Below are 17727 nucleotides of genomic sequence, written 5' to 3' on the forward strand. Positions count from 1 at the left end.
TAGTTAGTAGTCCCACACATTACAGCAAAATATCGAATTCCATATTAGACTGGATCCTAGTATCAGACCCTAGCAAATTCACCACAACAGATGCAATATCAGACACTCTCAGGGACCATCTCCCTATCTATATAAGCAGACTTCTCAAACATCCACATAAACATCATACACCAACACATAACCTGTCCAAGTTTAACCTAGAAATATTATTTTATTTATTTATTTACTTATTTACAGTTTGTTTACCTGGATAGTCCATTGGACCAGTAAGAGCCCACTTTCAATGGAGGCCCGGGGAGAAAAGCTCCTTAAACAGTATACAAATTGAAAAATTAACATATGTTCATAAGTTATTACACAGCTTAAGAAGTTACAGTATGCAGTGGATACAAAACAAAACATATATATAAAAACATAAATCAATGTTGTACATATTCTGTTGAAGCATGAAGGTAGTATCCACAAAACAATAGCTAATAAATGGTATAAAAACAGTAGTGGCAAGTTGTTATGCAGTTTGAGAAATTACAGCTTGCAATAAAAGTAGGACAAAAACAGACATAAAAATAAAAATCATTAGTGTAAATGTGTGCATGTGGAGCATGAAGGTAATATCCACAAAAGAGTAGATAACACATTGGTATAAAACAGTAGTGGCAATGAGCCTCACATGGCATATTAACAAATTTGTGGAGAAACAGGGGAGTAAGAGTTATAAGTCTTGTACATATGCAAGAGAAAATCTAAGAAATAGTAGGGAGTAAGTAATATTTGAAGAGAATAGTGGAGATCAGTGTTATAATGGAGTTGAGAGAGTGGGGGAATAGGAAAACATGGGTGAAGTAGAGGGAAGTCATGTGGGGAGAGAACAGGAACATTCCCAGTGAGATGAGAGCTGGGAATGCAGCGAGGTCATAAAGGTGGAGTGGTTATGGGTGGTAAGAAATAAGTGGTGGCACGGAATTCCACAGGCATGCTAGAGAGAGGAGGATAATAGAAGTTTGTCTGGTGCACTTTGCAGGTTTGTGCACTTCAAGCAGGTTCTGATTATTGGATCTAAGAAGTCTATTCAGGCAGATCTATTTTTAGAGAGGAGGGGAGGGAGAGGCAGAGAAAGGGTTTGAAGATGAGTTTATTTGCATAAGTTAGTTGGATATAGGAGAGATAGTTGGGCAGTTCTACCACGTTTAATTTGTGAAGGGCATTACAGTGGTGGGTGGAGGATTTATACCAGGTAGCGAACTTAGAGATTTTGTTACAGCAGAAGGATAATTTAGTCTTTAGAGAAGACTGAAGGTTAGTAAGAAGTGGGGCACCATACAAGAGGGAGGGAATGAGGTAGGTGGTAGAGAGGACTTACTTAGTTGAGGGAGTAAGATAATGGTTGTGGCAATAAAGCATACCTACTTTCTGGTGGGCTTTTTTTATATTAGTTTGTAGGTGAATATCAAATTTTAACTGTTCGTCAATAAGTACTCCTAGAAGCTTTGTATGGGAGACTATTTTGATAAAGGTATTGTTTTGGCTGGTTATGAAGAAAAAAGTACAGTTGTGTACACTTCCCATAAATTTAGATATTTGAGTGTATTCACCTCTCAGGAAATCTGAACAACTGCTGGTTGCATTTGCTGCAGGATCAGAGGGGAAGGTCATTTCAAAGCAAACCATTTCTAAATGGATAGGCCACTGCATTCATTTCTGCTATAAGCACCATGCAAAACCTACCCCACAGGGGATTAGACCACATTTCTCAGAGGTGTCCCTACCAGGGACATCCTAGAAACTGCTACCTGGAGTTCTGTACATACCTTCACCAAGCATTACCATTTGCCAATTTTCTCTAAATCCAGAGATTGCTTTGCCACTGTAGTCTTGCAGGGCCTTATAGCTGGTCCTAATGCTATCTAATTTCCTCCTCCCATCCTTAGCTTTGGGAATCTACCAAAATGTGATGACTGCAACAGTGAAACATGAAGAACATAATACTGTTGTGTACACTTACCATAAATGTAGATGTTAGAGTGTATTCACTGTTGCAGTCCTAGTTACTTTCCCTCCAGCCCCCTGACTTCTATTGGCTATACCAATATTCTTGCTTACTATGTTTAAAGCTTTTTGGTGTATTTGCTTTTTTGTTGGAGGTGTAAGCTTATATATATATAATTGCTTCCTATTATGGGGACACCTGACATCTGGGGCAAGAAAAACTGATGTAATCGCGTCGGCTGCATGCTTTATACCCCTGACTACCTGACGTCATGGAAGATGAGACAGTAACCGACGCAGAATCCAAGACTTTGTTAATTAGGCCAGCTGAGGGCTACTGCAAGCAGATAACCCCAAATGTGATGACTGCAACAGTGAAACATGAAGAACATCTTCTTGTCTATTATGGCATTTTTTGAAGGAGTAAATATCATGATTTTAGATTTTGATGCACTGAGTGCTAGGTGATTGTTTGACATCCAGCACTCGGTAGATGAGAAGGCTTCTTGAGTTAATTTCAAGACAGTGGGGATGGATGTGGTAGAGCAGATGATTGCAGAGTCGTCTGCATACTGGAAATATTGTGGGGGTGAGAAACTAGTATCCAGTTGAGAGTACTACCAGAGGAGCCGTCCTTGGAGGGTCTAGTAGGTGAGTTGATTAGTTGTGTGAAATTATATAGATTTAGGTTCTGGGAGGTTGTGGGAGATCGCATGCTGGTCCAGTTAATATTAACGTCACCCAAGATTATGGCTTTGTTGCTAATGTTAGCAGAGAAACAGCATTAATTATCTTCTAGAATGGGGATATTGTTTCTGGGTGGTATATATAGAGCAGCTATGCATTGTGCCTGTTCATCTGTAGGAGGGGGCCAGGGTTAGCTTGGCATTGGCAAATTGGGGTGGGGATTTAGTATAGGGTGTTACCGAAAGAGAGGAAGAGAGAAAAGAAGAGTTACTCCACCACCTTTTTTGTTGGTTCTGTCATTTGCTATGATGCTGTAGTTGGGGTGTGACTTCAGGGTCTTTAATATGGGTTTAGCCATGTTTTGGAGATAGAGAAGATGTCAAGATAGTTATAGAACAGCCAGGCATGGAAGTTGGGTAACTTGTTGCATAAACTTTGGGCATTTAGTGTACCTAAAAGAATGATTTGCGGGGGGGGGGGGGCAAGATTGAGTTAGAAGGCTGACAGGGAGAGGGTCCAGGGTTAGGGTAAATGTCACCAGAAAGAAGGATGGTGATAAGTTGAAGACTGTGGGAGAAAAAGAATTTAGAATGCTTGGTGTCAGGTTTGAAATTCAGGTACAGTGTGAGTTTGGGATTGTTTGGAGTGGGAATACAGTTGCTGTGGTCAGAATAATTTTTTGAGGGAAAAGGAGAAAGTTGTTCTAGTAATAGAGGTTACAGGTATTATTACTCTTCAGTCTATTAAAATCTATTAAATGGAATATCCTAAAAATCCTCACCTTAGATGATGTAAATAAATTCAGTGCAACTTTCCTAAATATCCCAATAGCTTAGAACCCCTAGAAGGAAGAGACTAAAACAAATAATGTAACTTGGTTATCTAAAAAGAGAAGAATACTAATACAAGTTAGAAAAACCTGTAAGAATGGCAAAAATATGAAACACTAGAATATCGCAGAAACTTCAGATGCTCTGCAACAGTACTAAAAAGCAAGTGAAAGAAGACAAAAACTATACTAGAGCAACTTTCATAACAGTAAACACAAACCTAAAAAATTCTGGTCAGCCATTAAAGAAATCTTACATCCCTGTCAAAAAAATTAACCCTAACCCCTCTCCCAATAACTCACCACTTGAAACAGCAATAGAATTCAACTCTTATTTCATATAGTCGAGTGTCCCTAACAGATATCAAATCCAAACACTGTCCACCCACCCCATGTCACGACATCCACTTTGACCTTGAAACCTGTGCCCACATCCTATATAAAAGTACTTAAACCAAAACCATACTCTACTTAAGCTGATGAACTTCCAAATGAGTACCTCAAAACTGCAGCCAATAACATTGTCTATCCTTATAAACAGGTCAGTCCAGGAATCCCACATCCCCTGTTTCTGAAAAACAATCACACATTATCCCTTTATATAAAGGAGGAAATTCAGCAAACCGAACTAACTTTAGGTGTATAGCAATCTTACCTCCTCCAAAATATTTGAAAAATGTATTCAAAAACAATTGCTAAACTATCTCCTGCAGGATGAACTGCTATCTCCCAAACAACAGATTCAGTCTCTCCCACAGCACTAACACTGCAGTGCTAACCTTTATAGGTACTGTCAAGAAAGCTATAGATAAAGGCAAACTGATCTCCTTATTTCTAGACATAGTTTGTCACAGCAAATTTCTACTTCAAATGTCCTCATTCAATCTCCCTTCTATGGTTCAAAAGCTACCTGTGCAATAGGTATCAGCCAGTAAAATGGCACTCCACCCTTTCTCCATATCTCCTAGTACCACTAGTGTATCAGACTCAAACCTTGATCTGCTCCTCTTTAACATTCTCACTAACACCCACTTGCAAACGTCTGAGAACTTTGTCAGCCAGAGACCCTTTGTGTTGGCCTGGACTTCAGAGAAGTAGATACCAAACAAGAGAGGACCCAGTACCGAACCCCGTTGGTCGACCAATATGAGCAGGCATGATCCCCTCCTCTAACATTCTCACTAATACTCTCCACATATCCACACAATAGGCCTCCCAAATACAACACCCCATACTCATATGATGCACATCTGACAACCTATCACATCTCCAAAAAATTACTCAGGAAGCTTTAACAGTAGAACATCTCATGCTGAAACAAAAAATAAATAAATAAATAAACTACTAGCCCTCAAAATCCCTCTCTCGTGAAAAAAATAAAATTTGAAATCCTCTCTCTTAATAATACAACCACTGAAGTAATTTCTCATAGTAAATTATTAGGGATGATAGTGGATGATAATCTTAAATTGACCTGCATATACAAAATTGCATTAAAAAATCCTCACCAAAAACTAGGGGTGCTTTACGGAGTCAAAGCCTTTATCACCAATGCAACTAAAACTATACCTGCCATTACTTACCTCTTCCCCTCACTATCTTATGGCGCTCCACTTACTATCTTATGGTGCTCCTATTTTTATGAATCTCCAAATCCCAAAAATTAAAACTTGAACAACACTAAAATGGCCAATTTTGCAGTAAATACCCATTTCAGAACCCACTACTGTACATCACTGAAAAGAATAACTGTTAGAACTACACTGTCAACTAACATACAGTGGATACAGAATGTTTACACACTCCTGTTAAAATGCCAGCTTTTTGTGATATAAAAAAAATGAGACCACAATAAATAATTTCAAAACTTTTCCCACCTTTAATGTGACCTATAACCTTGTACAATTCAATTGAAAAACAAATCTGGTCTGTTAGGAGAAAATATATAAAAAATAAAAAATGTACGCTACGCTGGTTGCATAAGCGTGCACACCCTTAAACTAATACTTTGTTAAAGCACCTGAACCTCAGAGTAGATCTAAGCCTTGTTTTTTGTTTTAAGAAAAGTCTTTTTAAAAGGTTGCTTGATGCTACAACTAAGTAAACAGTCTAATGCACAAACAAATGACAGTGAGTATAAAATTATGAAAAACTTTATCATGCTGACAGCTTTACTGTAGGTACTTCTCAGCTTTGTAAGTATTCACTATTACTACTAATTAGTTTGCAACTTTTATTTTTATACAAAAATGTTAGTTAATTCTCTGAACACTACTCACATTTCTTACAAGTATGTCTTAAGTCGGTTACCTTTCACTACAAGATTTAGCACTGCAGAAGAAGACAATGCAAAGCTGATCCTGGCTTAATTTCTTGTCTAACAGGACAAACCAACGTGATGAGCTACTCATAGTTTACTATTAAATTACAGAACGCTGGAATGCAGTATAAACACAAGTCTCACCTGAAGAATGGAGCTAACTACTTTATATCGACAGGCTTACCTTAGCAGCTCAACCACAACTAATTGTTTTTGAAAATATACAGTTTTTCTCTAAAAGAATATCAGAACCACTCACCTTCCTAATAACTTCTCTTAGAGCAAAGTATTTATCAGTTAAGTCCCCTGCTTCAGATAATGGGGCATCATAATCATAGCTAGTGGGCTGGGCTGCATACGGAGTGTTTGCACCTGTGAAGACAACAAGCATGTATTAGATGTTACTTCAATCCATATATTCATGGGGTTAACAGAAGTTTTAAATAAATCAGGCAACATAGAAAAAAATGAGAGGAAATATTGCTTCCTATAAAGGAATCACATTTTGTAATATGGCACATGAACGAAAAACAAATTCTTTACAACTCTAACCTAAAATTCTGAAAATAGGATTTTCTTGAAAATAGAAGGCAGTTTTAAAGTCTACTGACCAAAGTGCAATTGCTTATGAAAAAAACATAAACATATTCTTTAACTGGGCAAAGTGCACATTTAGAGAAGGCTAGAGTTGATTAAAAATATTTATACATTGCTTTATGCACAATGCAGTAAAGTGAGTGAAAACATAACATCAGCCAGAGCAGAGACACACAGCCCCCACACACACACACACACAAATACTGCCAAGAAACTATATTTGTAATGGAAAAGTTATATTTTATTTATTTTTGTAATAATGCCATTTTATTTACGTTTTTGGATACCCAGTGGTACAGCACCTGTAAGACACCACACCACATCAGCACTGTACTTTATGCTGCACTCAAATGCCAGTGTTTTAGACAGGAGTTCAGTCCCCATTTGAAATTACAACTCACAATCTACAGGGTCAGTGGCAGATGTATGCTACAAAGTGTGCTACAAATTGACATAAAACATATCATCATGTAGTTAAATATGTCACAAGAAACAGTGGAGAGATGACACTGTTTAATGACATCAAAAACAATACTGAAAATGGGTAGCTGTCACTTAATTCAAATGTTGTGCAATAAATACTCGTCCATGGCAGGTGTGCTATACCTGTAATAAATTTGCCAAACAGGAAAAAAAACTGCTATATTTACCACTGCTTGCATATTTTAACAAATACTGTCAAAGCAACGTCCAATCAAAACTGAAACAGACACAGTGCTCCATCACCAGCAAAAGATACAGCCCAAGCTTCAAATGATGACCTCAAAGGGTTCCAAGTAATAACTACTCTGCACTAACTGCACAACTTACAGTACCTACACAAATGCAAAATGCCATATAAACTTTGTATTGGTCATAGGTTTGTACTAGGCTAATGACCCTGGAGCCTTTATAAGCCTAGCCCATAGGATTATCCTGGCAATATGCCATCCAACCATAGTTCCCAGTGCCTGTCGAGTAGAGCCACTGGAGTGATCCCTGGGGTGAATTTTCTATTTCCCATCCACTCATCAAGGTTTCTCTTGAAGAGGGCCAGTGAGGTGCTCTGTTTGACATGTATGGGAAGTCTATTCCACAGCTAGGGCAGTCTCTGGGTTATGAACTTGTCCCTACAGCATGTTCTGTTGATTGTGGTAATGAGGTTGAGGTCACTGGAGCGTGTAGTGCGGAGGGATTGGGATTTCTTTAGATGCAGCATTAATAACAGAGCTGGATCAGACATGGCTATGTAAATCAAGCAGGGATCGCCTCTAAGTAGACGATATGAGACAGAGAATAGTTGGAATTTTTTTGAGTCTGTCCATATAGGGAGAAGTGTTTAAGGCCTAGGATCCACTTTGTGAGGTAGTTTTGCGGCCTCTCCAGTTGTTGCAGGTGTCTAGTGAGGTACATGCCAAATAGGACACTGTACTCTATGACTGACCTAATGAGAGAAGAGTAGAGGGAGACAATGACCTCTTTCTTCCTGAATGCAAAACCCTTAGTAATGAGATGTGCCACAGAGAAGGACTTTCTGACCACAGTGGCAATGTGGTGGTCAAAAGAGTGGCTGCTGTCAACCTGTGTTCCCAGATCTCTTATAACACCTTCTGTGTTCAGTGGACTAGCATCGATGTGGTAATTCATGGGAACCGGGTTTTTTCCGAAGGGGATGATGACGCATTTTTTTGGCACTGAGCTTAAGGCCATGGTTCTGACACCAGTCGTTGGTCTCAGTGACGCTTTTATGTAGGATGTCAACATCACTTGGGAAGTTAATAATAGCTCCCAACTTGCAATCGTCTGTGAACTTTGTCAGCCAGAGACCCTTTGTGTTGGCCTGGACTTCAGAGAAGTAGATACCAAACAGGAGAGGACCCAAGACCAAACCCAGTTGGTCGACCAATTTGAGCAGGCATGATCTACCCTTCACAAAACCAAACTGTGTGGGATCCAGAGTTTGAAGATTCCCTATGTCCTTGTTTATTAGGTCCATGATGATACATTCCATAGCTTTGCATATCAGACTCGTCAGGCTAATGGGGCGACAGTTCCCAGGGTCTGTAGTCGCTCCTCCTTTGTGGAGAGGGATGACTGTAGCAGTGCGCCATTCGGTAGGGACAAAAGCCTGAGGTGAGGCTGTGATTGAACAGGGTACAAAGGTGAGGTGCCAGTTCACTTTGTAGTTCATGTAGATCACAGCCAGGGATACGGTCAGGTCCCATGGAAGCTTTATTCTTGGCCTTGGACAGTGCTGTTTTAACCTGTGCAGCAGTAATACTGGGTGCCTGGCAATCTACTGGTATTGTGATTGATCCTTGGGGGGGGGGGTAAAGTCGGCACTGAATCTGTTGGCCAGTATATTGGCAATATCTGTTGGCTTGGTATAGGAAGTACTATTGTGCAGTAGCTCAGAGCAAATCTGGGTATTGCCAAGGAGATTCTTTAGATAACTTTAGAAGGCCTTGTGGTTGTCTTTACTACCTGCTGAAATTCTGCTTTCATAGCTAGCTTTAGAGGATTTGATGAGGGATCTTAACTTTTTCTTGCCTTTCATACTGTAAGGAAACATATCTCATGTTATCTATGATTTCCATACTTATGCTGAAAATTAATCATAATGTGAGCATGTAACTGACTACATGAAATTAAATAAAAACATAAAATGCAAATAAAACATCACTCCCATGGTTCTTAGACAAAATAATTTGAAAAATGTTGCCTATGAACCATGGGTGCTGCATTTTATTTGCATTCTGTTAGTTTATTTTGATGCTGGCAATATGCCTTATCAACAGTTGAGCTGTTTTGTTTTTAGCTAAGTGAAATAAAGGGAAGTACTCACAGGAGGAAAATACCTGTATTTGACAGGTGGCAAAACATAAGCGAAGTGGCACTAACCAAAGTACTCAAGATCATCTGCTGTAAAATAAAAAATTAAAAACTTAATGAAAGAAAAGCAAATTTGTATAACTCCTCCTCCAGGCTGCCAACAAAAGAAAAGTAGTACTTTCAGTAACATTTTGCAAAGTAAAAGGGATTTGCATACGTGGCCCATGGAAGCGATAAAGTTTACAAACAATTATTTTATGGGTCAATTATGGGAATTTTTTTTACTACAGCATTCTGCACTAGTAAGAGAAGAAAAGTATACAAGCAAGAACTGTGAACACTGACATCATTAGAACGTTATTTGCTGTTAAACTTAAAGGTCACCATACAATGCTCTACAACCAAAACTTGCAACCATAGAGCTTTGAAAATTAAAGACACTGTTCTGTGCATGTAGCTTTGCTTGGAAATTCTTGTAGCCACCTTACCTGCAGTCAATCCATCAACTTTTTCACTGCAGTCTGTCTGTAACACTGGTACTTTCAGCTTGTAAAAGACTTGAGAATTTTTCCTAAAATGCATAACAGTTTGGTTTTTCATACACTCGCCTGTAAGATTATTAGTGTCCCTGATGTCCCTCAAAACTGCTCTGAAATGCAGCAGCAGGTTGCATTGTTGAAACAAATAGCATATGGTTCATCAAAATTTCAACTGTGACTGCGCCTTCCAGGATTAGGTTTATGATGCAAAGGTAAGGATAAAATCCGGGTTTAGATGAAAGACTATGTAAAACTTTAATATAAAGAACAAACTGCCTCAAGTACGGTGGTATCATTGCACATAATTTCCAGAACAACATGTAGGAAGCAGAAAACATGCAATGAAGCAGACAGAACAAACCAGGGAAAAGAATATAAAACAGCCTTTAGGAAGGATACTGGGAGAACCTCAGGTCTTACACAAAGCATGCAGAACATCGTTAAGTAATGTTCAATGGAGAAGATGCAGAGTATGTAATACTTACTCAGAAGTGTTGCAGTTAAATCAGAAAGATGAAGCCCTAATGGTCTAAAAGACAGCTAAATAAAATACTATAAGCCCCCCACCCACACATCCGATTACTGCCATTTACTGTACTTTACACTTTTAACTAACTTTTACGGATCTATACTGTATGCTGTATACATTTCTCTGGAGGAATACCAGTCAAAAATAGTCCATTTTTCACAAATTATGTCTTTTGTTTCAATTTAGTTGGTTGAGGTACTGAAATGCTTAGTTATTTATTTTGTATATTTTTAATTTGTTTCTTTAACATTTTATTTTAATTTTAGTAATACAACTGTTTCAAACTGCAAAGTTAAGTCACCTGGCCTTGAATTACTTAAATATGTAACTTTTGCAATTCTCTTTTTATGGTTATCTGAAAGCATGCTGCTATGCCCACATGAAATGTAGAACAGCTGTACCTTTAAACATTGCAAAGAAAAAACAGTAATTTCAAGACTGTTCTTTCTGCTTTGTTCTCTACTACTTCCTGTAACTATTTTTAATAAGTATTTTTAAGCAGTGTGAAGGAATATGGTGTTTAAAACTATACGACTGTTGTATTCAAAAATGGTCACTGATATGTCAACAGATCACAAATGATCTCCTCTAAAAGTATAGTATTGGTTTCTAACAGGAAAGATATCTTAAGAAAAAAAATCACTTAAGATGAATAAAATTCCAAATTGTCAACTCAAAATTTAGAGTTTTCTGTTAAAAATAAACAATGACTGCGGCAATTCAATATTTTATGTAAAAAATTAAATAGCTTAAAGGTACTTGTCCGTTACAACACAACTTGGTCACAGCTCAACAAGCTAAGATATAAGATACAAAAGCACTAATGCAAAAGTTAAGACTGTCAGAGCTGAAGAGGCAAGATGTAATAACATTTTCTGAAAAATTAAAAAGGCATTTGCAAGACAGAACTGACAATCTGGGAAACTGAAAAAACTGAGAGTAAGATCTAATTATGAGGTACACTTAACAGCTAATGTAAAGCATAATAAACAAAGGTTTATTTAAATACGCAAGACACTATAGTCCAGGTGACTCTTCCAGTATAGTATTGAAAGATGGGTCTCAAAAAAACATTGATTCAAATGCATTAAGGAACTTATTTTCAGTTGGTATGTTTAGTAAATACTACAAAGGGAGCTTGGGGAATAATTTACCCATGCTAGTGGCATTTGCCTTAATATGAATAAGGAAATGATAAAGCAAGCCTAATCTAAAATAAATCAAAGTTCAGCAGAAGGACCTGATGGTCTGAAGGGATATTCCAGAAAAACTGATTCCATGTTTAACTTATTTGTTCCAAAAATTATTCAAGGAAGCATTTCTTCACAAATTGTGGAAGGAAGCTATAACAGTTTCCATTTTAAACAATATACCATGATATATGGTACAGAACTAGTGACCAATTAGTCTGCCTTGCATGCTGGGAAATCTTGAGAGGACACTGTGGCTTTCCTATAAACAAGTTCTGGACTTCAGCTCCAATATATATCAATATGGGTTCCAAGTTCATGAGTCACTATTGTCACAAGCTTTTTTGGGCAGATCGCTAGCTCACTGGATAATTCACTAGCTGCTGACATTGTGTTTTTGGATCTGATTAAGGCTTTTGACTCCATCCCCCATGAAACAGTTATAATGACTTTAATGATAACTGGTAGTGTAGTGAAATGGGTATCCAAATGGTTACTGGATAAACCTACAGAGTGAGAATAAAAAACTCCTACTCCAAGTATAGATTGATGCCCAGAGTAGTGTCCTAAGGTTCAGTCTTGGGGCCACTATTATTACATCTAGTGATATCAGAATGTCCAAAATCTAACTCCACATAGTTACTTAAGTTCACTGATATTGCTGTAGGGCAGGCAGTAACTAATACTAGTGATTGCTATCTATATGAATGGACAACAACCAAAGGTATGAGATTTAATAACATAAAATTATTATTTTACTTTTTGGTCCTAATAATAATCTATATCCACATGTCCTGGATAATCAGATTTGCATTTCATCTGTGATAATGAGAGATCTAGTTATCAAGGTATATAAAAATCTTAACTTCGAAGTTAATGTAACAACATTATTAGGAGATGTTACAGTCTTATGAGGAACGTCATTTGATGTTTCTCAAGGAGAGACAGGTGGATGTTACTAAAGATGTATTTAACAAGTATAAGACTTGTTATTGAATATGGGGCACCTTTACAGGTTCATAGATGTTTACTAGGCTAACGACCACAAAGGCCTTTTTAAGGCTAGCCATGCATCCCAAATCTCTGACAAGTTCTGATAAACTTGAAAAGTGTAAACATGGGCCTGAGAGATGACCCATTTACAGGCTACCTGTCTCCATTAGAGACATAGGTGTCGGAGATGAATTTCTAGTTTCCCATCCAGTTGTCCAAGTTGCAATTGAATTGGGTTATGGTGGAACTCTGCTTCACATGGATGGGGAGCCTGTTCCATAGACGAGGTAGTCTCTGTGATACATACCTCTCTCTCCAGCAGGTCCTATTTATATCACAGGCAAGGTTTAAGTCTTTAGAATGGATAATTGTGGTGCTGTTTCTTTTGTGGATATGTAGTAGGTCAATCAGAGTGGGGTCTGAATGTCCTATATGCGAGGCATAGATCTCTCCACAAAAGCCTGTAGGAGAAAGAATATTGGGATAGGGCCTTGAGGTGGTCTGCATAGGACATATTACTTATGCCCTGTATTCTTTTAGTGAGGAACCTCTGTGGATGGTCCAACTGTAGGATATGCCTAGTTAGGTGCATACCAAAGGGGGCACAGTACTCAAGGATACGTCTGATGAATGACAAATACAGTGGAACAATGACTTCCTTGGACAGATGCCATACCTTTGCTTATAAGTTTCACAACATAGAATGATTTCCTCACAACTGTAGACACATGGTGATCAATGGCTAGATTATGATCAATTGTATTAGCTCTCAGTTGTAATGCAACTGCTTTATTAACACTAAAGCTCTGCTCCTTGCCACTGCTAAACTGCTAGCTACACTATTGTCATCCTGACCTGAACCGCTTGTCTGTGTGTCATAATCTAAAATCCATGGGCAGCGCTCAGAGAAAATACTACACTCAGTAATCTGAAGTGCTTGCATGCTATTCAGCACTGTATAGTATCCCACAGGTTTCATCCAAACTATTGAATCATGTGCGGTTCGGATGCACATTGCCTCAAAGCTGGCATTTGAATTGTCATGTAGTATTGCAATTGTAGCTGCCTCTGCCTCTCTCTACTTCATGCATATCTGTACTTATTAAATATACCCTTCTCCCTTCATTTTTTCTAACTGATGCATTCTCTCTCTCCCCTTTTTCCACAGCTAGCCTACATTAAACACGGTATTCCCTGTAGCTCAGCTCCTAGAGATACAGAACCGCAAACCCTCACCTGCAGGGCTTCTTTCTGCTCTCAGCCATAGCCACTAAAAGAACCTGTACGTGCATTTCACACTGCACCTCGGTTAAGAGTTAGCCAAATGGTTAATTGCTTCTTTTCTTTCACTCTAGTGGCAACCACAGGTGTACTGGGCCATACTGTCCCCACTCCTTCTGTCTGTACTCCAGTAGATCCACCTTCATATCTCGGCCTGAACTAATCCTCACACCGGTAAACAGCCTTTATCTACCCCTTCCTGCCTACACCTATCAGGGCAGTGGAAACAGTTAAATGCTTACTTACCCTTTTGGTTATCTTTACAGATAGGTTTTGGAATTTCCCTGCAACCTGGGTCAACCCGCTCCTTTCACCCTTCACTTGGGCTCACTCCACTCCCCTACCCTGCCCCCAATTCCCACATGCCCCATTACTCCTACTTTTATTCTAGCCATTTCTCCACCCCTAATCATCCACTATCCAGTCCACACCTTCTCTAGTCCAACCTCTCCTTTCACACCAACAGTCAATATATACATCACTCATGCCCAACCTCCTGCTACCTACTCCCCCCCACCCCCATCCACCCTAGGCCAAGTCTCCACATTCCACTCACTATTATCCATGCCCTCCTCACTCTTCCAATCCCTCCTTACCCCCTAACCTTCTTGATATTTCTAATTCCCTTATGTCATGCCAGCTCCTATTCCACCAACTATCTTCCCCCTCTTTCTCACCTTTGTCCCATACTCCAGCACACAATTTATATCTCCACCCCATTACCAAATTCTTCTCCTCCATCTCCTCCTCTCTGATTCAACCAAACCTCCTCCATCACTTTAACCTTAGAATTATGCCAACCACAGCAAAACCTCATACAACTAAACTCATAATACACTTTCCCCAATACTTTAAGACAAAACCAAAACCACTAGTACTAGCTCTCCTCAACATCCTCTACTTAGCAGGTGACATTCACTCTAACCCTGGACTTAACTCATCCCCAGACAAAAATACTCCTCTTTCCTACCATTCTTCCTCCCATAAAACTCTTCAACTCTTTACTCTCAACACCCAGAGTCTTTGTAACAAAGTATCCAACTTTCAAGTCTGGCTAAGCCACAACCAACATGATACTGTTGCCATCTCTGAGACATGGCTCAAACCCCATATCTCAGACTATGAAATCCTACCCCCTGGATTTCAAGCCCTCAGGTGTGACCGCAGAAACAAAAATTGTGGAGGCATCACCTACTCACCATAATTCCTTTCCCAAATCCTATTCTTCAATTTGCTAATGCAGAACTAGTAACATGCTTACTAAAAATGAACAATCATAAAACCCTATGCATCATCTCCCTATATATCCCACCCAGAAATAACACTCCAATCCTCGAAGACATTCTCTTATTGGCCTCAACCAAAATAAACATTGAGGCATATATACTAGGCGACGTAAAGATAAATTGAGACAACATCAATAACTCCACACCTACCCTATCAGTCTCTTCAAATTTACCCAAATAATTAATTCTATAACCAGACCCAATAAAGCAAATCCCCCAGGTTCCATCCTTGACTGGATCCTAGTCTCCCATCCAAATAAAATTACAAACACCAAGCACCATTCCTGACTCCATCAGCGACCACCTCTTTGCCTTTGTCTATCGTTCAGTCTCCTCCCCCCTACATCAACATCACTACATACACACACATAACCTCAGTAATTTCAACCCAAACAGATTCACAAATTCCCTCAAACAAATGAACTGGAACATTCTAAAAACCCTTCCCCTTGACAATGCCACTGACTATTTTATTTCCACTTTCCTAAATGCTCTAAATTCTCTAACTCCAACAAGAACAAACAGAATAAAAACCAATACTGCCCCCATGGATAACCAAAGACACTAAACTTGTGCACCAAAGGGACAAATCCTGGAAACTTTACCAAAAAAATAAACCACCCAAAACGCTACTTTAATACACACAGCTCCGTAACCTTGTAAGAAAACAAACGATCAGAGACAAAAATCCTACTACATTAAACTCCAGTCGGATCATGCAAAAAACCCTAGACAATTCTGGAACTCTGTAAATACTTCACACTTTAGTCATATGTGACTCTATACTCATCCAAGCTGAACAATGAGAAAATTACAGTCAGCTGCCTGTCGGGTGCCAGGATCCACCACATAACGCATGCACTCAAGTCAAGTGTCCATGTTGGAGTGAATGACTTGAGATGTACCTCCCTGGACTACATGAAAAAATACATGGAAGAGCTCTCGGATCATGTGGCCCAGGCAGGTATGACCCAAGCCCTGAGTAGCATTCTGCCTTCGCCCAGAATGATACCACAGTATAAGGACAAAATGATTGACTTCAACAATTGGCTAAGCTTCTGGTGTCACTCAAAGGGGATCCAATATCTGTCTGCCTGGGATGACATGATCGACAGAGCACGATACTTTGCCAGAGACTGTCTGCACCTGTCACTCCTGGGATTCAGGTTACTGGCTAAGGCTCTTGCCACCCCTATAGTGCCTTTTTTAGGCAAAGTTCAAAGGACAAAACCACCACCGTAACAGGTACAAACAAGCATGCAAAATCTGAAGGTAATGCTATTCAATGCTAGAAGTCTAAACCTCAAAATGCACTCTCATAGCTTTTTAGGCTAGTACTAAGCTAACTGCCCTTGTGAGCCATTTTAAGCCTAGCCAATTATCCCTTATGAGACTCAACCCTTCACCTTGTGTTTGTAAGGCAAACACCTTAACCATTAGGCCACCCTCTCGAGGCACTCCTAAAAATGGACAGCATTGATAAATGTGCAGTAACTGAGACCTGGTTCAAGGCTGCAGAGAGCACCCCTGCAATACCATGCTACAACACTTACCACACTTTTCAGCCACCAAACCAGGACCGAAACACTAAAAGTGGAGGACTGTCCATATTCACCAAGGATATTCACACCACCAGGCTAGTTGCCCAACACAATGCATCTGAAATTCTCGAGGTGCAACACTAGGTAAGACTGCAATTCAAATTGTAGCTTACTACAGATCCCCCACCATACCCCAAGATTCTCACAACTTTTCTAAACATACTGGAAAACATAAAGATACAACCAAACACCCTAATACTGGGTGATTTCAACTACCCTGCCATTAACTGGGAAAACTACTCGTGTACCAACACCTTTGCCCAACGGTTCTTGGAATTCATACATTGCAATGCCCTGGATCAACTAATCCATAGTCCCACCAGGGGCTTCAATATCCTAGACCTGTTCATTACCAACATGGGAAATCGAAGCTCCACACCTATGGTCACCACCACGTTGGTCAGGTTGTACAATAAGCTAATCACCCTTGACAACCACATCCCCCCCACCCCCCAATAAAGAAACCTCTAAACAAACTTCTCCAAAGCCAACTTCATGCTACTCAAGTCAGAAGTGACAAACTTCATGACACCCATGCAGATGGGAACTGAAAGTTAGACTGCTGAATCCTACACTAAGGCACTGTACAAGCACATCCACTAATGCATGAATTCTGCCATCCCAAATAGAACCAAGATGCTCTCCTCCAAAAAAGGAAGCCAATCTGGTGGTCCCCTGCCATAAACAAACTTTACAACCAAAGGAAGAAACTGTTGCAGAAAAGAGGAAAATCCCAGGATGCAAAACTCCTTACCAGCCTCAGTAAGAAGCTGAGATCCCTCATAAAATCCTCCAAAGCTAGTTACGAAAATAAAATTGCCAAAGATTCCAAACACAACCACAAGGCATTCTATAGCTATGTCAAGAATCTAAATGGCAATGCTCAGATCTGCTCTGAGCTACAACAGAATGGCATTAAATATACTGATCCCAAGGATATTGCCAATATCCTGGCAGATTGATTCAGTGCCAACTTCACCTCCTAAAGGGCCCATCTCAATACCGAAAGATTGCCAAAATCTGGTAATAATGGCCACACAGGTAAAAACTGCATTCTCTAAAGCTAAGAATACAGCAT

At 39.4% G+C, this 17727-nt stretch overlaps 1 protein-coding gene across 1 annotated transcript in view; it reads right to left on the bottom strand.

Moving 5' to 3' along the window:
- Positions 1-17727, bottom strand: part of GLB1 (galactosidase beta 1) — a 1256403-nt gene that overhangs the window by 632634 nt on the left and 606042 nt on the right. The window contains exon 10 of the mRNA XM_044064915.1: positions 6082-6194. Within this exon, the coding sequence (XP_043920850.1) occupies positions 6082-6194 (113 nt within the window). The remainder of the gene's footprint in view (positions 1-6081; positions 6195-17727) is intronic.

The sequence above is a fragment of the Protopterus annectens genome, chromosome 3.part0 (genome assembly GCF_019279795.1).
Source record: "Protopterus annectens isolate FY-2018-M chromosome 3.part0, PAN1.0, whole genome shotgun sequence".
Lineage (NCBI taxonomy): Eukaryota > Metazoa > Chordata > Ceratodontiformes > Protopteridae > Protopterus > Protopterus annectens.